At 46.9% G+C, this 27,303-nt stretch overlaps 1 protein-coding gene across 4 annotated transcripts; it reads right to left on the bottom strand.

Annotated features, from left to right (window-relative positions):
* Positions 1-451: 451 nt before the first annotated feature.
* On the bottom strand, positions 452-24,067 carry TSPAN17 (tetraspanin 17). 4 transcript variants are annotated; one of them, XM_063120958.1, is made up of 8 exons: positions 23,938-24,067; positions 10,189-10,239; positions 9,790-9,936; positions 8,733-8,903; positions 5,070-5,195; positions 4,368-4,415; positions 3,940-4,056; positions 453-2,072 (listed from the first exon to the last, which is right to left on the bottom strand). In XM_063120958.1, exons 1-8 carry the CDS (start codon positions 24,022-24,024, stop codon positions 2,007-2,009), a joined length of 813 nt encoding a protein of 270 aa, XP_062977028.1. In that variant the 5' UTR covers positions 24,025-24,067; the 3' UTR covers positions 453-2,006. The 4 variants fall into 4 exon arrangements, with proteins under 4 accessions (XP_062977030.1, XP_062977031.1, XP_062977028.1 ...); XM_063120959.1 differs by having other exon boundaries at positions 23,989-24,032; XM_063120960.1 differs by lacking the exon at positions 9,790-9,936 and having other exon boundaries at positions 452-2,072.
* Between the last annotated feature and the right edge of the window lie 3,236 nt (positions 24,068-27,303).

Raw genomic sequence — 27,303 nt, 5'->3', positions numbered from 1 at the left:
CCCATGGCAGACAGGCACTGGCTAAGCATCCTCAGTCCCCCACCTCCCTCATCACACACACACACACACTTTTGCGTAAAGCATACATTTCTCCTTGCTGCAGGCAATAAACAACAACAGAGGCCCAGTGTTGGCAATTATCAGGGAGGAAAGCGAGTCAGGAGCCCCCTCGTGTGGAGAGTAGCTGGCACTGCAGCCAATGAACGCATGGTCTGATCCTCCTGTGAGGGTGGGGTGGGATAAGGAGACGGAAGGTGGGCCCCAGCATCCCCAATCTGGTTTTCAGGCAGAACTCTAAAGGCGCTCTCCAAGGTGCTGGACCTATTTTAGGGCTAGGAATCAGCACCTTGGGTAGCTCCCTCAGCGTTCTGGCTGGTTCTGACTGAATCCCAGAATGGATTCACAGCCCCACCAAAATCAGAGCCACCAGCCTCCAGTGAGCACCCCCATGCACTCCAACCCCCATATATCCATTTCACAAACCAATAGTAAGATAAACTGGGCCAAAAGCAAGGACATCTCTCCTTCGACACAAAGGCCTGCTGGGCTAGTTAGGAGAAAAATGAACACAACAACTATTTGGTAGGGATCAATTTATTGGGAACAGCAGGTCAGCAGAATCTCAAATGATCCGATCAGTCCTGTTAGCAGCAGAGGTCACGGGAATTAGAGAAGAACCCTGTGAGAGAGAACCTGGGCAAGAAAGTAGTAGAACCAAGACCATGGCCACCCAGGCGAGGGTGTAAACACAAAGCCTTTGCCTTGTGCCAACGTTCTCTCAGCAGTGTCTCCTGACCGTCCTTGAAGCATGGGTCAAGAGGCAGCTCCTGGACAGGGCCCGGCACTATAGGCCGGAGCATGGCTCAGCTTAGGCTGCAGAGGCCTTGAGTGCTCCCCATGGGCCTTTCCGATAAATGCATAACAAGAGAAGGTATTGCATAAAAGGGTTGCATATTTCTCACTCAAGCAAACAGCTGCTCTCCCAAACTTGTTTAAGACTGAGTTTAAAGACACACGTACATTTCTCTCCCCCCGCCCCCTTTAATACATGAAATGAGTACTACCATATGGTCAGAAATTACAGTGTCACTACTACTTTTTTTTTTTTTTTTTACTCAACAGAGCGGATTGCTAGTCTCCTACTCTTGGTGGGTAGGTGCGGACGGGCCCATGTTTGGTTCCGTCTGGGCACACTCCTCTCTGTATCGTATGTGCATAGCTGCAGAAGGGGGCCTTAAAAGTCCTCTTGGAAAAACACAGCAGGCAGAGGGGAGGGTTGCTACCGAAAACGAGGCGCAGCAGCCTCTCGCCCTGACGGTAACCCTTCGGTCTTGATCCTGATTCCACAAGAGGATCAGGAGGGCAGAGACCAACCCGGTGATCCATGTCAGTCAGCAAAATCCACTCTCGCTTGAAGAGGGGAGCCCAGCCCCATGTCCCCCTGGCAGAGAGGAGACCTGAGCAGATGGGGAGAGGAGCACAGAACATTCAAGTAGAAGCTTTGGGGAGGGCAGAGGAGGAAGGGCTGCTCCAGGCAGCAGGAATAGGACAAGGGTTCCAACCAGCTCCCCTGCACCCAGGAAGCCACACGGGCCATGCCTCCTCCACAGGGGACTTCTGTGGCAACCCACACAAATCCAGAGCCGCCTCTATCGTCTGGCAGCTGTGGCCTGCAGGTGTGCAACGGGCCCTCTGGCTCCACTGATTATGCAGTGGGGTGAAGGAGCCCTGCCCAGAAGCCCTATATAAATACTATTTACATTGCCATCCACAGTGCATTCGGCACATGTGCCCCAACCACGAAGGGAAAGTGGCAGGGCTCCGGGCAGCCATTAACACTGGTAGCACTGGCTCCACCCATGCACGTACACACACACACATACATAAACAAAGAGCTGGTCACACAGCACAGCAGCATCCAATGGTTGTGGCTGGGATTGTGGCTTCGGTCCTGTGGAGGGCACGGCAAGTCTATGGAAGACGATGGCACAGGCCCTCTTCCAGTGTCACCAATTGGCTTTCACGGCATTGATGTCGCTCACTAGGTTCTGTGCCAGGCAGATACCAAAGATCTGAAAGACAAGGCTGACAATGAGTCATGGGAGAGAGGATGAGAAGCACTTGTGATCGCATGCTGGCACACACGCAACAGCGAGGCTATTCATCTCTCTTTCACACACTTCGCTCTCAACTCTATGGGCTGTGTCCAGGATCTCCTTTCTGTGGATGGAAAAGCTCCACCCACAGAAAGCGCCTCTGCCTGATTTTTAGGGATCCCCTCTCCCACCCAGCACAGCTCCCCCCATTCAGCAGGCTCCCCTGACTCTCTGTGCAGCATTTTCAGAGGTTGAAGAGATGTGCACTGGAGGCTCCATCTTGGGGCCAAACACCGCCCCCACTGGGGTGAGTGGCAAGAGGATGGGGGGTCCCTAGACAATTTCACCTCCTGCCTCCCAGAGCCACACACCAAGGGAAAGAGAGAACGAGGGCATCTTTCTCCCTCCCCCATAACACTAGAACCCAATGGAGCCACCCATTGAAGCTGATTGGTGGGAAATTCAGGACAGATAAAAGGAAGTCCTTCTTCACACCGCTCATAGTTAAATTATGGAACTCACTACCACAAGATGTGGTGATGGCCAGAAATTTGGATGTCTTTAAAAGGGAGGTGGATAAATTCCTGGAGGAGAAGGCAATCAACGGCTTGTAGTCCTGATGGCTAAGCGCAACCTCCACTATCAGAAGCAGTAAGCCTGTATACACTAGTTGTTGGGGAACATGGGTGGGAGGGTGTTGTTGCACCACGTCCTGCTTTGTTGGTCCCTGGCTGGTTGGCCACTGTGTGAACAGAGCGCTGGACTAGATGGACCCCTGGTCTGATCCAGCATGGTGCTTCTTATATTCTTAAGGAAACAGCCTGAAAGCCTCGTTTACCCTCCCTGCTTCAGGTCATTTCCACTGCACTGGCAAATCAGAACAATGGCAGGCACACAGAGTCATTCTAACACACACCCCTCCCATGTTTTGTGGAAGTGTGTCCCAACGGATGCCCACCTGGCCTCATCATGACAGGCCCTGAAGACTCCCCTGTTTACCATGGCCTATAACAGAGTTAGGAATCGACCGGGGTTGTTGTATATATGATGCCATCTGGTCTTCATTTTTCAATTTTTGCATTGCTTTGATGGGTGTTTTGATATGGTGTGGTTTTAAGTTTTGTTGTAAGCTGCCTCGGTAGGGTTTGCCCTAAAAGGCAGCATAGACAGATAGATAGATAGATAGATAGATAGATAGATAGATAGATAGAGAGAGAGAGAGAGAGAGAGAGAGAGAGAGAGAGATAGAGAGATAGAGAGATAGAGATAGAGATAGAGATAGAGATCTCAAACCTCAAAGTCTCAGGAGCTCCCCACCCCGCACACACACAGCCATTAACAAGCACTACACTTTTTCCCATATGCCAGCAGGGAAATTGCTCCCTTTTGGAGAGAAGAAAAGGATCACTGGGAGATCAGCAACTTACGGCCCCACTCTGGGCCAGCCAGGGGCATAACTTCTGCATGGGGTAGACAAGAAGGCCAGTTGGTGCGCTTTTCCCCATGATCCTTTTCTTGCTCAGGATCAGCCCAGAGACCGGATGGCACAGAGGTCTGCCTGATCCCCAGGGAAAAGGATCCAGACGGCTGCCTTTCACTGATTGTTTTATGGTGCCGTTTCTGTTTTTATGTAGATTTTGGATTATTATTATTTTATGTACTTCACTGTGTTGTGCGAAGAGTTATTGGCTACAGGGTGATGGATAAATCTTAGAAATGAAATAAACAGCGCTTTCCTACAGGTTCCTGCTGCACAATCTGAAACTCAGGGCCATGTTAAAAAGTTTTCCAATATGGGAGCTGTGCTTGTGAAAAAGAACCCCAGCTTCACCAGAGCTTATACCTGGAGCAGCGCAACAGCCACGAAGGTCCCGGCCACCACAATGAGATTGTCCTGGAGCCATTTCTCAAACTGTCCAGCACAGCCTTTGGTGTGGATATAGCTTTGCTGCTCCAGCTCCTGCAGAAAGGGAAAGGTGAGGAAGGCAAGCAGGGCGTACCGGCAGCATGGATTCAGCTACAAGCAGGAGCGGCCCAGACAGTCCCCTCCCACTCCCTGTAGACCATCTGCACCCTGGTCACTAGTCCCAGCCCAGCACTCCCGTATGGACTCCCATCCACAAGCCCCAATTCAGAACACGTGTTGTCTCAACACTGCATTCGGATCTCTGCCCTTCACCCAGACCACGAATGTGCTCTGATCCCAGCTCTGCCTCGTCCCAAAAGTCACACCCACCTGGTGCCTCCCAGACAATCCAACCCAGCTCTCACCAGTTTAAGGCGGACATCGTAGCCACACTGCGTGTTAAGAACATCCTCCTGGGGAAAGAGTAGACACAAAGATAATCCAAGCTTTTGGGAAGCTCCCTAAGCATTTCCCTGGGAAGGGGCTCACTGCTTCTCCTCTGATTCTCTCCAGCACTTGGCTTTGCATTCCACATCCTTCCAAGCTGCTCAGCGGCAACCCTTCGCTTCATCCTCAACCTCAGCCTTTCCCTTCCAGATGTTTTGGACTATAATTCCCACAATCCTCAATCAGATTGTGCTGCTGGGGCTGAAGAGTGAAAAACACACGAAGGGCACCAGGCTGGGGAAGGGTGCTTCCCACCATTCTGGACAACGCTAGCCCATGAAACACATCGCTGTGCCCAGCTGGTTTTTGGAGTTGCAAATATTTTGGGCCAGCCTGGATCATAGTCAATTTAATCTGGCCCTATTACATACCCCAGTCTAGGCAATGATCCCCGCTCTTGAGCAATTCTGATCTTAAGCATGGTCTACAGACATTATTTGGGTCTAGAGGGGACATCATCATCATTATTATTATTATTATTATTATTTAGTAGTAGTAGTAGTAGAAGTAACATTATTTGGGTCTAGACAAGCAACAAGGAATCCACCCCACCCTGCAGTTGGCTGTCCCTGAGGTTAAATGTGCAGCTTCTTTCCCCTCCTTTGGTTTCAGCACCTTACCGCCGGATCCTTGACACAGCAGGAAAAGGGCACCCCGCAGCGCTCCCTGCTGGGGTTGGAGTCAGTGCAGTTGAAATAAATGTTGAGGTTCCAGTCATTAGGTCCGTGAGCCCCACAGCAAGACCACTAGAGAGGGAGACAGTGCTAGACTGGGACAAGGGTCCAGAAAACAAGCGCACACACAGCAGCGCTAATACATGGTACAGAAATGGATGTGACTGACAAGCCCGGCCCTGAGGAAGAACCTCTTGTGGCCAGAAATATTAGATGGGGCCAATTGTTTCACTGCCCTTGTACAGGGCACATAAAAGGTAGCACAGAGTCCCCGTTGCTTTCATACATCGGCTTCCAGAAACATTTTGGCAAGGCTGCAGCTGCATCATCAGCCACCAGGTGGCAGGAGCACCTCTACTTTGGACCTCACATCATTCTAGTGTGGAGGTGCTTCCACACTAGTTCTTTACTCTGGAATAGCTATGTATTATTCACTCACTTTTTACACGTCATCCACACAGCACTGCTATCATATCGCTGTTCTCCTGGGTTTTCCCCGTAGTTCTTCCATCTCTTTTCAGAGGATCAGTAGTACAATCCCCACAGGCTTTGGCCAACTAAACACTGCTCTTCCATCTTCTTTTATTGGGCGTGGGGGTTCTTCCAGACGGGTGGATCCTAGCACTATCTAATCATTGCTCTTCCTCTGTTAAACTATATGCAAATTTACATGTAAACTTCCCACAGTTTGGAGTGTAAAGCATGTTTCTGCGTGCGTAGATCCCAATGTGATTCCAACCACGCTAGTGGTTGTGACAAAAGAGTGATGATAAAGAAAGGGATAATTCTGAGCACACCATTTTTAAAATCAATGCTTTGATATTTACTTTTTTAAATGATCTTTTAAAAAATTATTTATTGTTATGATTGATTTCATTTTATACTGCCCAATAGCTGAAGCTCTCTGAGCGGTTTACAACAATTCACAGGTGCTATTTCTTGATTACTTTCATAGTTGTTGTTTTTAAAGGTAGTCTAAAAAAGGGTTTTAGCATTAATTAAAAGATTGTTATAAAAAATTAAGCTAGTGCTAAAATGGCACTGACTGAAAAGGCGGTGTTGGGGAGGTATCAATTTTAAAATGTTTGCACTGAAATTATTTTTTTCATTTAAACTCTAGTGTGCAAATACGTCAACGTATATTTTTTTATAGATAGGCAAAAAGTCATTTCAGAGCAAATTAAAAGGCTCACTGAAAACACGCACACTGATAAAGTGGTGCTGGCAAGAAAGATAACAGTTAATGTCATAGTAAATACACAGAGATAGATTCATGCACCCAATAGTTCACCGGGCACATCAAAATCATGACTCTTAAAGAAAACGTTTTACAGGAATTTGCATGAGGTCGTTATCACATGGTTCTGCTCCTGCGTTTTCTTCCACCTCTTTTCACACTGCAGACAGAATGGAAGAGCAGCACAATCTCCACAGGTGTAGCACGAAGGCAGGCTTCCCCAACCTGGTACCCTCCAAATGTTGTGGACTAGAACTCCCATCAGCCCCAGCTAACACTGCCAAGGGTCAGATGTTGTTGTTTTTAGGATGTTTTAATAATGTATATTATGTTTTTAATTCAGTTTTATGTATTTTATACTTATTGTTGTTCCCTGCCTCAATCCGGACAGAAAGGCGGGTAAGAAATCATCATCATCACCATTGTCATCATCATCATCATCATCTGGAAGGCACCAGGTTGGGGAAGGCTACATACACCAGCTGCTGGAGAACATGGGTTGGAAGGTGCTGTTGCACTTTACCCTGCTTGTGGGTCTCTGTTCACACAGCCGGTTGGCCTCTTCACACAGAGAATGATGGATCTGATGGATCCTTGGTCTGATCCAGCAGGGCTCTTCTTATGTTCTTATGCGCTACGGCAACATGGGGAGATTGTGCTACTTTCTGGGGTTTTTTTCCCTGCGGTCTAAAAAGAGGTGCATACAGGAGAACAACAATATGATGAAGACAGCATGAAGATGCTCTGTAAAGACTAAGTGAAAAAAGCATGGCTGTTCCAGAGTAAACAACTGGCATGGAACAAGCCCCTTTGGTTTTGCCATGTGCAGCGGATGAACCTATCAAGGTGTGCATCTGCTTTGGCATACCTTTCCATCAGTGCCGTTTTATCAGAGTGCTTGTTTTTTAATTCATCTTTTAATTTGCACCAAAACGCCTCCTTGCCCATTTTTTTAAAAATTATGAAATATTCACACAATAGCACTTACATGAGAAAGCATTTCAGCACAATTTTAAACACTGATGAAAGAAAGAATAAAAAACAACATGCTGCCTTTCTGCTTGACACCATCTTAGCACCATGTTATTGGTTTTGATATTTGTGCTGATCTTTAATTAGCACTAAAACACTTTTTTTTTTGCCTACCTTTAGAATAATGATTTAAAAGACAACAACTATGGAAGTAACCACGCCATAGCACCAAATAAAAGTACTTTTGCTCAAATTAAAGAATGAAAAATGAATTAAAAATAGCCCACTCAGGTGACTTGTCCATTCCATGCCCACTTTACCACATTAGGGCCACTAGCATGGCTGGAACATAGTGGATTGCATGCTCCAAAGAAGCACTATACTCCCAGTAGTGTATAAAATCAATTGCAACTCTGCACATAGCTTAGCGCAAAAGAGCAATGTTTGGGTAGCACAGGGAGCCACCAGTCTGGAAGCATCTCAAGAGAGAACCAAAACTGCGTGAGGATTATTGGCCTTGTGATCTTGTGGGCCTGCTGCATTCCCTGGGCTGAAACGCTGCACTAGGGCTTGGAACAGTGTATCTCCCTGAACCTACTCAGTATGAGCCAGACGTATAGTTTGCATCCTTGCTGTACACAGCCATTGGCATTGTAAAGCCAGAGAATACTCCCTGAAAGGGAGGAGAGGTCCGACGTTTTCAAAACATTGTTTCAGTCAAATCTACACCTCACCTTTCTAATGGTATTAGCTTGGAAGGGATCTTTATTTTATTTTATTTTATTTTATTTATTTTTTAAAACATTTGTACACTGGGATCTCAGGGCGGTGTACAGATAAAATCATACAAACAATACAGAACAATAAATATACACAGTTAAAATCAAATTAAACTAGTAATCAAACTAAAAGCAGTGCAGAATTTAAAAGCCGTAAAAAACAATTCAAACTATGTGTAAGCCTGGTGAATTTTACCATCAAAGGCTTTGTTAAAAAGCCATGTCTTAACTTGGTGCTGAAAGGAAGCTGGAGCCAGTCGGGGCTCTAAGGGGAGGGAATTCCACAGCCGGGGTGCCACAACAGAGAAAGCCATGTCCCACCATAATGTAAGTCTTGCAGTGGTGGGATGTGGAGGAGGGCTCCTCCAACAGATCTCAAGTCTCAGGCAGACACACACACACACACACACACACACACACACACGAACTCCCTCAAGTATCTTTGGGAGTAGCTTTGCAGCCAGCTGCTCACCAAGGACAAGCAACCCTTAACTTGACTGTCAGACTTGCTTGTCAAGCTGCCACGTGACAAAACGGAGTTGTTGTTTTTTCATATGAGTAACACCACACACACAGCAACTAGGAACAGGCCTGCCGCTCGCAGGAATTTCTGCAACTCACATATTCCTGAGCAAAGTCTATGAGGTTCTGCAAGTCAATGTCATCCCGGTAGGCCTTGACGTTATTGTTGATGAAGAGGTTGAGTTGGTCTTTGATCCAGTCCTTGAAGATGAAGGCCAAGACACCAGCAGTCAACTCCAGGAAAAAGATGAGCCCCAGGAACACAGAGAACTGGGGTGGGTGGGAGAGGAAGCAGAGGTGTATTGTCAGAACGCAAGACCCATGAATCCTGCTTGTCCGGGCAGTGCAGGTGCATTCTGAGAACCCACACATTGCCCTGCTAAAGGGTTAAGGGCTGCCTTCACCCTGATCAGACATAAGCAGCCCTGGGAACTTTTGTTATAGGGTGGCCTATAAATATAGTGGGAGGGGGGAATAAGGAAGGAGGAGAGATCTTGGCACTGCTGCTGGATTTTAGTTTGCTTTTATCCTGATAGAAACTGAAGGATTTTGTATTATGTTTTACTATGCTATGCGGAGTAAAATACTATGTATTTTATGGTTTTACGTTTTGTTTTGTGAAAAGCCCGAGAGCTTCGACTATTGGGAAGTATAAAAAATGCAAGCAAGCAATTAAGTCTCACTCCACCCACACACAAAAAAATCGGCTCTCAGCATAATACTTCCATTCCAAGCCTGTCTGCAGCCTCTCTCAAGGCTGGGTCCCAATGAGGCTGGGTCAGGAATAATACTGCTACTAAGTAGTGGTCTGGACTAGCCTTCCCCAGCCTGATGCCCTCCAAATGTATCGGACTTTGACTCCCATCAGCATAGCCAATGGGTAGGAATCCTGGGAGCTGCAGTCCAAAAAGTCTGGAGAGCACAGAGTGGGGAAATTTGAACTATGGTGTATCTCCTAAGACCACTTCACATACAGTATCCCAGTCTTCCTATAAAGTAGGCCAGTGTTATTATCTCTGTATTACAAATGAGGTGGACTGAGGGCTATGTCCACCTGCCCACTGACCTTGTGGCCATGCTGAGATTTGAACCGGGGATGTCCAGTTCCTGTGTTGCTAGCTAGACATTCAGAAAGGAAGCAGGAAGAAAGACTTACAAATTTGAGCAGGAACGTGTTCTCCCTCAGGGCCCCAATGCAGCCGGCAAATCCCAGCATGAACATCACCACTCCAACCACAAGGAAGAGCCAGACAGGGTCAAAGCCACCCAGGTCTGTGATGGATGACAGATTGGAAAGCACACCCTGGAGGGAGACAAGGCAGGGAAGGGGGTGAAGGGGAGATGGGCTGAACCTGACCCACAGCCAAGGCCCCTTCCAGAAAGAGCCAGGCTTCCCCTGCACATGACCAAACAAACCTGGCATAACATTCCTGACGTTGGGCTTATAGGTATGTAAAGATGATCTATGTGCTGTTCAGTGTCAGGTACTGGTAGCATTGGCTTGTGCCACAAATTCCCCCCATTATGCGACAGCCAAGGCCATGTTCACACTTACCTTTTCTGCCCAGGCCCACAAACCAATGGCCAGGAAGGCAGCCCCCATCAACTGCAAAAGAGGAAAGATCACAGTCATGCAGAGCACAACAAGAAGGAGAGATGTCCCCCCTGCACATTCTGGTGAGGAATAAGGTCAGAAGTTTTAATCCCGGAGACATCCCCAATCAAGCTACCTACCACACTGTTTGAAGCTTTTAGACTCCTAGGAGGGCTGCCTCTTTAGAAGCATAGACAAGTTTGCCTGGATACAGGGAACAATGAGGACTGGAAGCTTGTGGACTGGGTTAGGCAAAATGCCTCCTCTAGGTGAAGACATTGTCCATGAACTGTGCTCTTCCTAAAAGGCAGCACCTCTGCTCTCTCTAGCACTGCCAACCCCCATGCACGCTCACAGTCAGGCATAGCAGCCTCCTGAACCCCATTAACAAGGGCATTCAGAGCGTCATCCGGTTCAGTTTTATTGGATGAGTTTCAGTTATTGAGGGCCGAGGATGTGGACAAGGTGCTTGGCCAAGTCCGGTCGACCACCTGTGTGCTTGACCCTTGCCCCTCGTGGCTCATTACATCAAATAAGGAGGGGATCGCCGGCTGGGTCCAGGAGGTTGTGAATGCCTCCTTGAGAGAGGGAGTGGTGCCGGCCTCTTTAAAAGAGGCGGTAATTAGACCACTCCTGAAGAAGCCTAACCTGGACCCGGAGGATGTTAACAACTCCAGGCCGGTGGCTAATATCCCATTCCTGGGCAAGGTGCTTGAGCGGGTGGTTGCAGGACAACTCCAGGCACTCTTGAATGAAACAGATTATCTAGATCCATTTCAATCAGGTTTCAGGCCTGGTTTTGGAACGGAAACTGCCTTGGTCGCCCTGTGGGATGACCTTTGCCGGATGATAAACAGGGGGAGTGTGACCCTGTTGGTTCTCCTGGACCTCTCAGCGGCTTTCAATACCATCGACCATGGTATCCTTCTGGATAGGTTGTCTGAGCTGGGAGTTGGAGGTGCAGTGGTTCCGCTCCTACTTGGATGGCCGATTCCAGAAGGTGGTGCTGGGGGATTATTGCTCTGTGCCGTGGCTCCTAAGCCATGGGGTTCCACAGGGCTCTATTTTATCCCCTCTGCTGTTTAACATATACATGAAGCTGCAGGGGGAGGTTATCCGGAGATGTGGACTGAGGTGTCATCAATATGCGGATGATACCCAGCTCTACCTTTCCTTTTCATCAAACCCAGGTGAGGCAGTGACTGTTCTGAACCAGTGCCTGGGCACAGTAATGGACTGGATGAGGGCTAACAAACTGAGACTCAATCCAGACAAGACGGAGGTACTATTAGCGGGTGGTTCATCTGTCTGGCAAGGTGATGTTTGCCCTGTCCTGGACGGGGTTGCACTCTCCCTAAAGGATCGGATCTGTAGTTTGGGGGTGCTCTTGGATCCAGAACTGTCACTTGAGGCACAGGTGAACTCAGTGGCAAAGAGCACCTTTTATCAGCTTAGGTTGATATACCAACTACGCCCTTATCTGGACAGAGATAGCCTAGCTACAGTTATCCATACTCTGATAACCTCTCATTTGGATTACTGCAATGCATTATACGTGGGGCTGCCTTTGAAAATGGTCCGGAAGCTTCAGCTGGTACAAAACAGGGCAGCCCGTTTACTAACAGGGACTGGCTGGCGAGATCACATTACGCCAGTCCTTTTACAACTTCGTTGGCTGCCAGTCCAGGTCCGGGCCCGATTCAAAGTGCTGGTATTGACATTTAAAGCCCTAAACGGTTTGGGGCCAGGTTATTTGAAGGAACGCCTCCTCCCATATGTACCTACCCGGACCTTAAGATCATCTACAGGGGCCCTTCTCCGTGAGCCCCTGCCAAAGGAAGTGAGGCAGGTAGCTACTAGGAGGAGGGCTTTCTCCGCTGTGGCACCCCGATTGTGGAACGAGCTCCCCAGAGAGGTCCGCCTGGCGCCTACACTGTACTCCTTTCGTCGCCAGCTGAAGACCTTTTTATTTTCTCAGTATTTTAACACTTAATTTTAACTTAAATTTAAATTTTACTGTTCTAACTTTGTATTTTAATCTTATATCAATTTTGCTGTGTGGTTTTATCCTGATTGTGCTTTTTATACTGTATTTTGTATTTGTGCTTTTAACCTGTTGGTAGTTTTACTATGGTTTTAATTTTGTGAACTGCCCAGAGCGCTTCGGCTATTGGGCAGTTTAAAAATGAAATAAATAAATAAATAAATAAATAATATAGGACATCTCTTAGGCATCCGTGTGTGATTCGGCATCAGAGCCTCCGTGCCTGGCAGCGGATATTAGGTTAGGACCAACATAGAGGCTGCCCTCTTCTGCTGATCTGGATCCCAGAGCCTGGTAATTAGAGAGCCTTGAATTCTGATCTAAAACAATGCCAACTTTTGCAAACAGCAAGCCTAAATTTGGCAAGTGCAAGAAATTTCATTCTCTCTTTCTCTCTCTCTCTCACACACACACAGCATTTAAAAATGTTTACAACACAATGCTATGCATGTTTACTCTGAAGTAAACCTCACTGGGTTCAATGGTACTTACTCCCTAGTCCAACCTTCCCCAACCTGATGCCCCCCCGGATGTATTGGACTACAATATCCAGGCAGGTATGAGTACAACAGACCTGGAGCTCACCAGATTGGGGGAAATCAGTGTTTAGGATGGCTGCATGATTTGCAGTTTTTGATAAAGAAACAGGTTTTAGTGTGGTGCATCATCCCACACGGAGGAAGACATGTTGGGACAGAGGAACAGGGAGAGTCAAGAGCATAAAAGCAGAGGAATGGAGGCAACTCAGCCTGCCCACCCACCCCTGCTCTGGATCTTAAGATCCTCTTTATAAAATGAATGTTGGATTTCCTGACCCTTCAACATGTGGCAAAGGAAAATAGGGACACCACATGCTGTCACCCATCCAAGAATTTTTCAAGCATTCTTCCAAAGTTACACTTTCATAGAGCCCAGAATATACGTATTTACAAATCCATGGCATAAACTTGGCCACTGTCACAGCACAGATATCGCTGATAGTTGGCAGGAGTACATTCCAACATTAGGTACTCATTTGAGTACACACCAGCAATTGTGCACACAATAAGACAACAGAGGCCATGCTATTAAATAGGTACAGATGGAGAGTATAACATTGTCAGCTATCTCCTTTGGCTGTGGAAGCCATATCCCCTGCAAGCCATGGGGATCTTAGATCCAGATCCCTTTGATCTGGATCTACCCAGCTGTGCTGCATCCCCAGTGGACAGGAAGTGGCCCACTTTAAATCAAGGCATATGGTGTCCTCCAGATGTGTTGGACTACAACTCCCAACATCCCCCAGCCTGCCATGCTCCCAGTCCTGCACCTAGGCAGTCAAACACCAAAGCAAGACCCTTAATAAAAGGGTCAAGCTTGCAAGGCCAACTTTATGCTGCTGCACTATGGGATGAATCAGACTGAATCCCCACCATTTCCCAGCCCCTTTAACACTAGTGTCACACACCCTTGATTTGGGCCCCGACTTGCCAGCCCTTGTGAAACAGAAGGCCGGAGACGCGGCGTCTGGAGCATTCAAAGCCTGGCACAACACAGACAATGGCTGCTCTGTTCCCATGGTAGGAGGGGGTCATTCCTGAAACAGCAGCGGCATTGTTCAGGACTCTTCCCTGGCCCACAGTTTAGGCCTTGCCCTTTTCTGATGGCACTTGCCACTTGCTTAATCCCGCCTGTGGGAAATTTTATACAGGCGTCTCAATTGTCAGGACACAGAGGACTCAGGTGCCCCTGGAATGGCCCAACGTAGTGATGGGATGATGTTGCTCCATCCCAGAGGACACAAAGATACAACCTCAGAATGCAGTGTGGTGTTTAACTAAGGACAATTTAGGCATAATGATTTTGGCTTAATAAAACATGACTTATTAAGCACAGAACAAGCATCACACCTGTGTGCTACCCGCTCATGCCCAGCTTCAGCACTTCTATCATGGTTTGTTTAAATGACCATTTCCTGTTCTACCCAAATTGGGAAACCATGGTTTAACCTTAGTATACTACATTATGAAAACAGGATCTGAGCCTGATTAGTAAACTGAGGCCTTAGCTAGACCTAAGGTTTATCCCTGGATCGTCCCGGGGTCATTCTTGCCTGGTCCTGGGATATCCTGTGTGTCATTTACATGAACAGGGATGACCCTGGGATGATCCCAGGATAAACCTTAGGTCTAGCTAAGGCCTGAGAGTAAATCACAGTTTCCCAGTTTGGGTGGAGTAGGAAACTGTGGCTTAAGCAAATCACTATAGAAGTGCTGAAGATGGTGCATAAGGAAGCATATGAGCAAAATGTTGTTCCTTGGCTTAATAAATCATGGTTAAACTGAGATAACAAACCATAGTTTATTAGGCCAAGATCATTATGTTTGGACTGACATTTTGCCTATAGTCAGCTTCACATCTTGCCATGCTCTGACCCCAACAAAATCACAACAGTATAGCATGCTTCACATACAAATAAGCAGAGTTTAGTTGTGGAAGGATTTAGACTCACCCCTACTAAGGCCAAGCTCCTCACATAATCTTTGGACATGGTAAAGGTGATTTTTCCACATCAGGTTTACAAAAACTTCATTCTGGTTTGATAATGCCAACTGTCACCACTTGAGGATTCATGCAAATGTAAAGTTCACGCAAATATAATGTTCACAACACATAATTCAGATGTTGTTGTTTTTTTACTTTGTGATGACTTTACCATTTTAAAAAATATGCATCCAGGCCTGCATTCATAGGGAGAACATGAGGCCTTTTGGAGAGCTCTTCAAAGTTTCCTCTACAACCCTAGAAAGCCTCATTCCTTGAATTCAAACCAGTCACTCCAACCTTGCTATCCTCCTTTCCCCCTGACTCCACCTTGACATGACGGATGCCATGGTTTAAAGGATGCTGCTGTGAAGAAGAATCATCTGCAGCCTTTTAAGAGTCCTTCTTTCAAGCAAGACACTCAAGGGTTGAACTGCCATTTTTGCCAACGTTAACTTCTCATTTTCCAGCAGGCAAACCATTTTACACAGAATACAACCCCACCAAATCTTTCTTGCGAAGGTTGCATTAATCCTCATGTATGGCATGTATCTGATCTTTCCTTGTCAACCTTTTCCTCTGCCTGACCATTTTCCCTGATGCATGAGATGGCATTCATACCCAGGTGAGTTTCTCCCCCCCCTCCGCCCCCCCCACTCTGGATTACTGTATAATTGTGCAGTCATGTAAATCTGCAGCAGTCATGTCTGCAATAATCTTAATCTGCAAACAACGGCAACAGTACTGTTTCCGCACTGGAACAGCTCTTGCTGAAGACGAGGAAGGGAGGAAAGAAAAAAGATTGATCTAGTAACCCACCCACCCCAGAGGAAAAGATAAATGTTCTAGAAGCAACGCAAACCAATTTTCCATACTACACAACCAGGAGATCCTGTCATGCTGATAAAATCTCTCAGCTATAAAGACAACACAAATCATGGAATTTTTCCAATGCAGAACCAAAGAGATATTCCACCACTTCAGTCACCTCCCTATTGCAACACCACAGCAGAAACCCTTGAAATGGCCCCAGCTGACAGGAAGTCCAGTCCAGTTTTCAGGACTGCTGGCTCCTGCATTTGGAGTTTGACCAGATGTTTGTCTATGCACGTGCCCCCAAATGTAACAGAGCTAAGCACCAGCACCAGCCATGGCCAGTAGTTTACAAACCAGGCAGTCATGACAGCAGCTCTACCTAGACAGGACTCTGACAATAGTTTCCTCAGAGACTTTAAGGTGATACAATAAAAGTAGTGCACTGGCCGCAGCATATCTGGCTATTTATTATTTTTATTTTGCTCTGCCAGTTTGGTCAAATAGGTTTTACAGGGTGTTGCATACCCTGGCTAAGACACTGAAAAGCGGTTGTCTGAACAGCATAGTGCAAAATGGAATAAGTCAAGAGTAGAAAACCCAGTCAACTGATAGATGTAAACTTAATTAAGAAGAAGAAGGTATAGCTCAGGGCTTGAGCGCATGCTGAGCATATAGAAAGTCAGTCTCCAGCATCTCCAGTTGAAGGGATTTCAGGTACCAAGACTGAGAAATACCTTTCTCCACCCAAGGCCTTAGAGAGCCATCAGAACAGACAGTAATGGGCTACATCAGAGGTAAGCAACCTAGTGACCTCCAGTTGTTTTGGACTACAACTCCCATAATCTATGACTATTGGCAATGCTGGCTGGGGCTAATGGGGGGTGTAGTCCAAAATATCTGGAGAGCCCCAGGTTGTCTACCACTGGACTAGATAGATCTGTTTATTTATTCCTATGTCACCCTGTAACACGGTTCTTTCGGTGGTGTACAAACGAATGTAAAACAAATTTTAGAAAACATAAAATACAAATACCACAATAAAATGTAAAACAGCACAAACAAGAATATCTACTAACAGCTACCATCAAAATTCACCTAGTCATGTGGAGAGCTAATCCCATCTCATAAGAGCCAAAGACATAAGAGCTAAGAACAGCACAGCTATGATAAAAGCGGAGACAAAAATATAATATCAGTTTTACGTGATGGTAATTTAGAATGAGAGGACATGAAAAGAATGCTAATTTTTGTCTGCCACTGAAGGTGCCACTCAAGCCTTTCTAGGGAACCTCTCTCCCTCACAGCCAACTAATGCTCTTCAGCACTTGGACCAGGGGTACATCTTGATGAGGGGTTTGCCCCAGGGTGGATTCGGAGTGGCGGCAGATCATCTATATGATGCAGCCGCCATCGCGAAGCCATCCAGGGCCAAATCCCCAAAGTCCTGCTTTTAAAAAGTCAGACACTTATGCTGACTTTTTTTGCTTGCAGCGAGGCAATGACAGCATCTGCCGTCGGTCGCTTTGCTCCAGAGATGTGCCACAGGTGATGGTGACACCTGGTTGGTCGCCATAGGCTGGGCAGGGAAGGGGGTGGGCTAGTGAGCCAAACAGTCGCTGGACCACCTCCGCACCTCTGCAGGCCATAAAATAATAAATAAATAAATAAATAAAAGGGAGTGGATGTGCAGAGCTGGAGTGCCTCATTCTTCCCCCCGGTTGTTACCCCCCCTGTTTATCTGTAAATGTGAAGCTTTGCATTTACAGGTTTTTTAAAAAATGAACCCAAAAAGGCTGCCCCCCCCCCAGCACCTGTTCAATGTCCCATAGTAAGCACGGGCGCACGGGGGGGGTGGCAGCGGCTCCTTCACACAAAACCCGCATTTGCACTCCTTCCCGTGCAGATAATGGGAAGGAGTGCCAATGCAGGACTTCAAAGCCTCAGGGCACAGACGTGATGCCATCAAGAGACGGCCCAGGGCCTCTGCCGATGGAACACAGGAAGCTGCTTTAAATCAGGCCAGACCCTTGGTCCCTCTAACACAGTATTGTCAACGGGGAGGTAGCTCCCCAGGGTTTCAGTCAGGATCCTTTCCTAGCCCTGTCTGGAGATACCGGGGATTGAGCATGGGACCCTCTGCTAGAGCTACAGCCTCTCCTCTCTGATCAGCTTAGGACAGGAGAGGAGAACCTCTTTCGGCCGGAGGGCAGAATTCAGAGTAGGATCCCAGGGGGGCTGGATTTGGCAACTGGGCCTGAAGTTCCTCAACCAGTCTTAGAGCATAGGTAGGTGCAGGTGGAAAGAGGCATTCCTTTAGATACTATCTAGCCATGCAGGATTCTATAGGTCAAAATTAGCCCTCTCAATTGGGCCGAGAAACAAATCAGAAGCCAGTGAAGGTGAGAAAGACCCAATGTTATGTCTTCATAACACCCGGTCCTGGTTAAAACTTGTGTTGCCATGTTTTGCCCTAGCTGAATTTTTGGGCCCATCTTCAAAGGAAGCCCAACATACAGTGCATGGCACTAATCCAATTGGGAAGTTATCAGAGCATGGCTCACTGAAGCCAGGTTATCCACAGTCAGCTAGGGCCATAGCTGGTATTCCACTCTAAGCTGATAAAGGGTCACCTGTGCCAATAGATCCAGTGATAGATCCAACGGCACCACCCAACTACACACCTGATCCATTAGGGCAGGAGTGGAGAACATCTGTGGCCATCTAGATATTGCTGGACTACAAATGTCATCATCATTGACCACTGATCATGCTAGCTGGGGCTGATGGAGTACTAGTCCAACAACGTAAGTTCCCAACCTCCAGAAGAGGTTGAACAAAACTTAGCCAAACAGAGGAATTGCCCATTAACACTGCCTCTGCCTTGTCTGGATTAAGGGGCATTGTTAACCCTTGTCCAGTCCAGACGCATGACCAAGCACTGATCCAGGACTTCCACCACCACACCTGGATTAGATGAAAAAGAGACATAAAATTGTATGTCACTTGCATATTGATGACAACACTTTCTATATCCCTGGATGACCCCATTCAGAGGTTTCATACATGCCCCTGGCTCATTCACAAATCCTGCAACACCACCTTCTGGAACTGGCCAGCAGGTACGAGCAGAAGCACTGCAACAGTACTGCCTACTCCCAACCTGGTCAAAAAAATACCTTGGTCAATGGTATTGAAACCACTGAGAAGTCATGGAGAATCAACAGGGCTGCCCTCCCACTGTCCCCCACCTCACAAGGCTAGAGAGGTCACCGAGCGACCAAAGCGGTTTCAGTCCCCAAACAAGGACTGAAATGGATCCATAAAATCAGCCCTAACCAAGAGTCAGTGGATGGTTGGAAACCACCAACAGCTCTGCCCAGTATGAGAAAATATTGTATGTTTATAAACCCAATGGACAGGGTAAAGCTTTAGATAAGGCCTAGGCTGAACATGACATGCAAGGAATTCAAGGGAACCTACACCAAAACCATAGTATGTCTCTAGCTTTGCATGACCCGATTTCTGATTTTTCTGCCAGGTGGCCTCCCAGATCCTCTTTTTAATTGCGCTCTCAGCCGAGATGCCTCGCCCTGCTGCTCAGCAGGTTGTGTCAAGTCCCAGGACTTGTACAAACAATGGGCCGCTTTAGATGTTCTTATCTGAAGGAACACCTCCTGAACACAGATCATCCGAATAGGCTCAGCTGTGACTGAGGTACATTGGTTGCTGCAAGATCTAGAGCAGTTTTCTCCAACCTGGTGAACTGCATCTGTTGGACTGCATCTACCATCATTCCCAGTTAGCATAGCTGTGCTGGCTGGGATTGATGGGAACAGAGGGAGATGATTTATACTGAGTCAAACCATGTAGCCCAGCATTGTCAACGCTGACTGGCAGCAGCTCTCCAAGGTTCAGGCAGGATTTTCTCCAGGGTTCAGGCATATCTGGAGATGCCGGGGATTGAACCTGGAACCTTGCATGCAAAGCAGGTGCTCTAGCACTGAGCTGCAGCCTTTCTAAAGTGGCAGCCCAACACATGTGGCAGGGAACAGGTTAAGGAAGGCTGATCTGGAGGAGCCTTCGCTGGTGGTACCCAGTCATAGAACTCCCAGCCCCAGGTTTGCCTGTCATCCTTCTTCCTGGTTCCCCTCCTCGCCAGAAAGCAAGTCAAGACAATGTTATTTCACCTAGAGTCGATGGACATTTTAACCTGTAGAGAATTATTGGGTTTAATTCTTGCTTTGTGATTTTGACTTATGTTGTGAATTTTCTTATTTATCATGGTCTTGTTGCTTAATCTGTATTGTGAACCACCCAGAGAGTATAGCTATTTATTTAATAAATACACATTTCACTAAGAGCAACAGTCTCTGTGCAAGAGGTACAGAGGCCAATGACCATCAACACAAGAAATGTGATATAGGGAGCAGCTCCAGTTAATCCCGGCTTCCCTGGCATACATAATAATGCCACGTTGTTCTAACCAAATGTGACTGGTACAGTCTAGAACAGCTCAGAACAGGCCGCTAACCTTGAGAATCTCAAATCCACTTCAAAGTGACAAAATTCTGACTAGGAAAGCTTTATTATGGACATATGTATTATGTATATATGCATTTTACTGTAGTGTACACATACTGAGATGGGATGGACAATGTATTTTGTGAAGAACTATTTTCTGTGTCCTAAGTTTTGTGGCACTTGAAGCAGCCCCACCTCTCCTTACAGACTATGGTTGGAAACAGATGTTCATTTTTATTTTCAAGGAAGGAGTAACTTGCTCATACCCTGAAGATGCATCAGGGACTGGGGCAGCTTCCCTGTAAAAACAACAGTCTTACTGTTTTGGCTGCAACATGCCCACCAGGACCACTTCCTGATTCTCCCCCACCCCCGTTAAAAGCTATTTCCATCAAACATAATCAGGCACATGTTGCCCCCTTAACACAGCACCAGCTAATATGCCAGGCACAAGACACTTCTTAACACAATGCTGTGATATGCACGTCACAGGGAAATATCAATGACTGGAGCAGGTTTGCCATCTGGAATCGCAGGCCACTCCTATCTTAACCACAGAGCCTGCTGGGGTTATGTCAGCCACCGGCAAAAGCCACAGACAAATGTAGGAAGCTTCAGTCCTGCAGCTGCTGAACCACACGTTTTGAAAGAACCAGCTTGGCAGATGAATGCAGATCCCTACAGCGGCGGAGGTTGAGGGAGGGAAGGAAAGAAGAAGAAAGTTCAGCAGAGGTTGGATGTAGTGGTGGGTGAGCGAGCCCAGCTAAAACCTTCACTGAGAACATTCAGAAAAGCTCATAATGTTGGCACATGCGCAGTGATGGCGCTGTGCACATGAATTTTATCACGCCGCTCCCTGGAAATTGTAGTTTTGTTTCAGCTGCTAAGTCAGCACCTGTCCCAAAGCACCTGCCATGGCAGGGAGCTGCTTGGAAATTAACATAAAATAACATAAGAAGAGCCCTGCTGGATCAGACCAAAGGTCCATCTCAACCAGTATTCTATTCACACAGTGGCCAAGCAGTTGCTAACCAGCAGTGCAACAGAACCCTCCTGGTCATGCTCTCAATTGTTCTCTCCCACAACACACCTGAGAGCAAGGGAGGGTTTTTGGATCTGGATGCGGGACAGACACTGCAAAAAAACCTTGCAAGAAACAAAATCAAGAGCAATGACCCAAATAGGAAAGATACTCACCAAACGAAGGGCTGCTTGGTGGAATGGGACAGCTATATAGCTTAGAGCATTCAATGTGAGTTTCATCAAGAGTAGAACTTGGGGTAGCTGGCACTGAGCACCTAGTTTGCTGAATGTTGGTCATGTGTGCCCAGAATCTAATCTAACGTTCTAAGCCAGAGAATAACTTTTGTTGCTGTTGCAAGGGGTGGGTGTGATAGAGAATGCTGCTCTATTTGAAACACAGACCAGCAGTATATACTAGAAAAATCTTTGGAGGGCCAAGCACATAACTCAGAGATACTTTGCATGAAAAACATCCTAGGTTCAATCCCGGGGAGCTCAGAAGTGATGGCCTTGCAACCATGGGGAGATGACGCCGAATAGATAAGACTGGACTATTTGAACCAACGGTCTAACTCAAAATGGCAGCTTCACATTTCATATATCGAACGAGGGAATGCTAGAAGCAGGGGTGATTTCTTATTACGGGTGGTGGGAGTGATCTGCCAGCCAAGTCCATTCTCTCCTCCTTTCACCAGGGGAGAGCAAGTCACTGCCCTGACTGTGTAGCACTGGTCTCTTGTCTCCTTTCCTCCTTCCCAACCTCCACTTGTAGTCCCCGGTGACTGGCTGGTGCTTGAGAGCAGCAAACTCTCTGTCTCCTTCCTTCTGTGGCTCAGGGACTCTCTTTCTCTCTACATCCTTAAGGATGCCTAAGTCACAGCATCTGTGAGGACTGCTCTGCCAGACTTCCAGATATGGTTCTGATCTGTTCTCCTACAGCTAACCAGGACCCAGGCATTTGTTTCTCCTCAAGATGTTCACAGCTAATGAGGTATTTTTGGTTTTTTTCAAGAATATTCTTCCTGTTCCTGGTTGTTTTTCAAGGGAAACTAGTGGGAAGCACCAGCAGCCAGAATATGGGCTGCTTCCTTTGTGAGTTTAAAGGTGTGTGTGTGTGTGTGTGTGTGTGTGTAGGTCAGTAGGGGCCCTGGGAGCCCCTAGCTATTTTTAAATGTAATTATTATTATTATTAATAATAATAATAATAATAAATTTATTTATTTGTTACCTGCCTCTCCCCCTAGATTGAGGCGGAGTACAACACAAATGCAAACACCATAAAATACATATAATTGATTAAAATATAGAAAACTAATACATTATTAAAAGCAGCACATTATTAAAAGGCATTTTAAAACTCAGCTGGGTAGGCCTGCTGGAAAAGATCAGTGTTTAATTGGTTCAACATTCCTTTTTTTAAAAAAAGGAGGCTTGGGGGCATGCTACTGATCATGGGGTGTGTGGGTGTACATGGAGTTACCAACCCCTTATTTTATTTATTTATTTATTACACTTATATACCGCTCCCATAGCCAGGGCTCTCTGGGCGGTTTACAGAAATTCTAAAATTGAGGTAAAAACAAGTATACAAAATTTAAAACTCTAAAACACAGTACACACATAAAACATTAAAAACCGATTAAAAACTAAACATGTGGGTAATTAGGATGTGCCGCCATAAGCCTGGGCAAACCCCTTGCCATTTCCGCCCCATTTTGTTTACATTTTTCATTTTAAAAATCTATTATGCTGTACTTGTGGTTTTAATTTTTGTGAACCACCCAGAGAGCTTCAGATATTGAGCAGTATAGAAACATAATAAATAAATAATTTTTTAAAAAATAGCATGGGGCGCATATGAGAACAATTGTGTGGGGGGGGGTATGAAGGTGTCATAAGCATCCCCAACAACTTGATACTTCCTTCTCCCCCCCCCCAACGTATTTCCATTTCCCCCCCCCCTCTATTTTTCAGTCTACTTTCCCACTCATGGTCTCAAAGTTACTCACCTCACTTTGCCTTTTTCTGCGCAATGGGGTCTCCCCCCCACCCCCCTAGACCCGAAAGTGTGGATTCAAAGGAGTACTTTACTGTGCGGCTGTGTGAATGTCTTCCCCGCAACCCCCACCCCATTTTGCAAGAATGATCTTGCAATGACAAGCCTCGATTTGCCTTCTCTATATAATGGGTTGCTGCTGCAGGATGGAGCAGAACAACGGCTGAGTTCGGGCGACACGCTAATCAACGGGCGGGGGCGGATAATAGGAACAAAATGGAAAACAACCGATTAGCGTGTCGTCCGAACTCAGCCAATGTGTCCTTTTGTTCTATGGGTCAAATCACCCCTGCCTTTCTGTTTTTGCGCTCAGGATCTTGAAGTAACTTGCCTGAGTTTCTTAGTACCAGGGAAATGGGCGCTGCTGGAAAAGGGCATTTTTCTGGGGCTCAGGACGGCACCTCGCGGGGTTCCTATTGGAACAACCTACAAAACCGTCTTACCTAGAGATTGCCCTCCATTATCCCCCCCCCCTTGCACTCTGTTTCCCGTTAGGCCAGCGACTCCCTCCCCCGCCCCATCCTCCAAGTCAAGCCCAGACGTTGCTGCGGGCAATAAGATGGAAAATACCGACGCCCCCCGCGCGCCCCCCACCCCACCCCCTTGCCCGCGCCCCAAACCAGCTCCTGCCCTTTCCCCACCCCGCCCGGAGATAAGAGCGGCGCTCCGCTCTTCCCCGCTGCCCCCTTCCCATCCCAGGCGGGCCGCGTCGCGCTCGCTCACCCACCCAGAAGAGCACATTGGAGGCGAAGAGCAGGTACTTGGCGCAGCAGCTGACCTGGGGCCCTTGGAACTGCTGGGCTTTGCCTGGCATGGCGGGCGCGGCGGGGCCTGGGCGCGGCGGGGCCTGGGAGCTGCCCGGCCGGCTCACAGCCCCATGCCGCCCGCCAGCGGCCCAGCTCCGCCGCCGCCGGCCGCCTGGCCTTGTCTCGCCCGCCCCCTGGAGGAACGGAGTGGGCGCTGCAGCTTGCAGGAGCCGATGGCAGCGAAGAGGAGGCCGCCTGTCCCTCGTGCACATGCTACGCGCGCGCTCTTCGGACTACGGCTGAGCAGGGTTGGTGAACGGCCAAGCTCGCGCTCCTGCTACCACCCTCCGCCGTTTTGGTGGTTGGGGCCATTGCGGTTGGTGCGGTGGAACCAAGGGGAACGACGAGAGGCAACGTAAATTCCAGGGGCGACAAACGTCAACACCATGGGTTCAAAAGCAGGCTGAAAAATGTGGCGCGGGAGGAATAGTGACGTGTTGGGGGGCTCTTGGACAACCCACAGTTGACCCCGCGCACATCCCAGGTTGCTATTTTTAAAAACTAGGAAATATAGATGAGATGAAAAGGGGGGTGGAGATAACAACGGTTGGGAGATCCAGGGAGTTCCCCACCCCTGCACACCATGATTTCTGACATGCCCCTCGTGTTTTAATTTTCCCAAATCACTTTAGGGTGCAGGCCTATGCATCTTTAGACAGAAAAAGGCCTACAGCTCCCAGCATTCCTCAGCGATACTTTTTGTGTGGGGGGGATTTTCCCCTGATCTAAAGTGCATAGGATTGCACCCTAAAGTGATTTGGGAATGGGGACTTGAATGTGTTCATGTGCAAGTGCCATAATAATAATACTATGACATGTTTCATAACCTCCACAGTTTATCACAGTGGTGATGATCCTCACAAGTGCTTCCAAACAAGCCTTTTTTCATGTCATTGCCCTGGCTCATTCACAGAGCTCGGGGGCCGGGGGTCATCCAGGTATCATTGTCTTCCACTTGTAAAACAAAACAAAACACTACCTCATGTTTTCCCACTGTCTTCGTCCTTGATGCAGAAAATAGTAAGAAAATATGGAATAGCTGCACAATGCCTTCTGGTTGTCAGTGCTAGGACCCACTGCAGGGAAGGATCAATACTGCCTTACAGAGCCACTGCAACAAAATGTCAAAATTCCCTATCCTTTGCACCTGAATCTATTTGATAGACGCAGACCCAATTTTCTTACTCCAGTTGCCGGCTTGTGGCGTAACCATAGTTGTACCATACCTGGAAAATATGCACACTCATTATGTCTCTTGGCTGGTGGAATACGTTGCCTGTTTTAAGACAAGAAAGCCAGTGATGCTGTTGCAGAGTACAAGAGGGAGGCAGAGTTCAGAACGACCAGGCATGGGAAGGGAGAAGGCTGAAATCGAGACTTAAATATGGGGTACAAATTTAACAACAGCAACAATAAATAAATACTGAAGGGAATATACAGCCGTATACTGTATACTTCAAGGCTACTCCTGAAGTATACATGTGGGGGTGAACTGCCTGAGAGGAATGAATATGCACTCCAGATAAACAAAATTGAGGCTCGGCTGAATCCTGAGAGAACATTACATTTTAATAATCAGAGACCTGTACCAAAAACTAAGATATAAGTAATATCCATCTTACAGCATACTGAACTGTGGCCAGTAATGGGGAAGGCATTGCCAGCTCTCATGGGTATTACTGAAGAAATTGCTCATACTGGGTTATTTGAAGGTCTTGTCTGTGGTTATTTACCTGTGATGGCTGATTCATACAAGCAATACAGCACATGGTGCCATGGTCAAAGTATGATGAACATGTACCCCACCCAAGGAGTCCAAAAATAAGACAAACCTCTGTTCAACAGTGGTAAGACCATATCTGGCATATGGTAGTTAGTTGTGGGCACTAGAGTTTTGCATCAATTTGGAAAGAGGCAGAATACAAAATGCTACAACAGAGCACTATATTTAGTATGGGAAAAATAGGGGTTGTAGGGAAAGGAAGAGATATTTACTATTGGAAAGCTGACAAATGGATCTGTGATGGAAGGCAATAATAGATTGCTCATCTTGTCTCCTACAGATAAAACAATCAGTTGTGGTTTTACCAACTACAAGGATGTAGAGCAGTGGTTCTCAACCTTCCGAATGCTGCGACCCTTTAATACAGTTCCTCATGTTGTGACCCCCAACCATAAAATTATTTTCGTTCTTCTCTACACGATCCATTGTCATGGGATGGTTTGCTAATGAAAATAATACATATAATAATACATATAATGAAAATAATAATATAAATAATAACAATAGCTTTAATAATACAAAAGATGATACATGACATAGTTCAGTCAATACAGTTTCCTAAGACCATCGGAAATATGTGTTTTCCGATGGTCTTAGGCGACCCCTGTGAAAGGGTCATTCGACCCCCAAAGGGGTCCCGACCCACAGGTTGAGAACCACTGATGTAGAGGTTGGGTAAATATGATGAGAAAGCATGACCCAATTGTAAAAGTACTACGACGAGTTAGGGCCCAGCATCAGAGGAATTCCCAGTTGTTTTCAAGCAAATGCCCTGTTTCAGTGTAGGGTAGCTTTCCCGAACCTGATACCCTCCAGATGTGTATGACTACAGCTTCCATCACCCCCAGCCAGCATAGCCATATGCTGGGGTGATTTGGCTGGGGGTGATTTGTAGTCCAACACATCTGGAGGGCATCAGATTGAGAAAAGCTAGGGTAGGGAACTTGACCATATGATTTCACTGCAACATTGCATAGAAACTCCTTGTGTCATTTCAGTTTAGCTAGAGCTAGTTAAAAGTTACTACCTAAAAATACAAAAAAAGAAATTGTTTTATGTGTGGGTCACCCTCTACTGTTCTCTGCAGTGAATACATTTGTAAACAATTCATTTGTGTTCATGCTGAAACCTTAACCATACTTAGCAGAGTAAGACCAACTGAGGTCAGTAGGCCTTGCTTCTGCATTGACTTGGTTTCAAGTATCACAGATTTCAAAGCGGTGGCTGTGTTAATCACTTGCAGAAAAACAAAACAAAGAAGAGTCCTGTGGCACCTTAAAGCCTAACCAATGCATTCCGGCATAAACCTTCATGGACACGGTTCACTTCATGAGATGCAAGATCAAATATCACAAAGTGGGGATTGCTTGCTTCTAAGGGAGTCTTGTGTCGTGCAGCAATATCTGCATGAGATTCAAACATCTTTTCAAATGTTAGCACTTCTGTTGCAGTGATAAGAGTTTTCTGTGTATACAAAGTGCATGGTTTTGTACCTGGAGTGGGA

The sequence above is a fragment of the Elgaria multicarinata genome, chromosome 3 (genome assembly GCF_023053635.1).
Source record: "Elgaria multicarinata webbii isolate HBS135686 ecotype San Diego chromosome 3, rElgMul1.1.pri, whole genome shotgun sequence".
Taxonomy (NCBI): domain Eukaryota; kingdom Metazoa; phylum Chordata; class Lepidosauria; order Squamata; family Anguidae; genus Elgaria; species Elgaria multicarinata.
This window is presented reverse-complemented; position numbering and strand designations above follow the sequence as displayed.

Bases quoted from the DNA above. Each gene is read 5' to 3' on its own strand.
- TSPAN17 (XM_063120958.1), bottom strand. From the start codon at position 24,024: ATGCCAGGCAAAGCCCAGCAGTTCCAAGGGCCCCAGGTCAGCTGCTGC. The intron at 10,240-23,937 runs GTGGGTGAGCGA...CCTCTTTTGCAG, and splicing joins CCTCCAATGTGCTCTTCTGG to TTGATGGGGGCTGCCTTCCT. The intron at 8,904-9,789 runs GTAAGTCTTTCT...CACCCACCCCAG, and splicing joins ACACGTTCCTGCTCAAATTT to TTCTCTGTGTTCCTGGGGCT.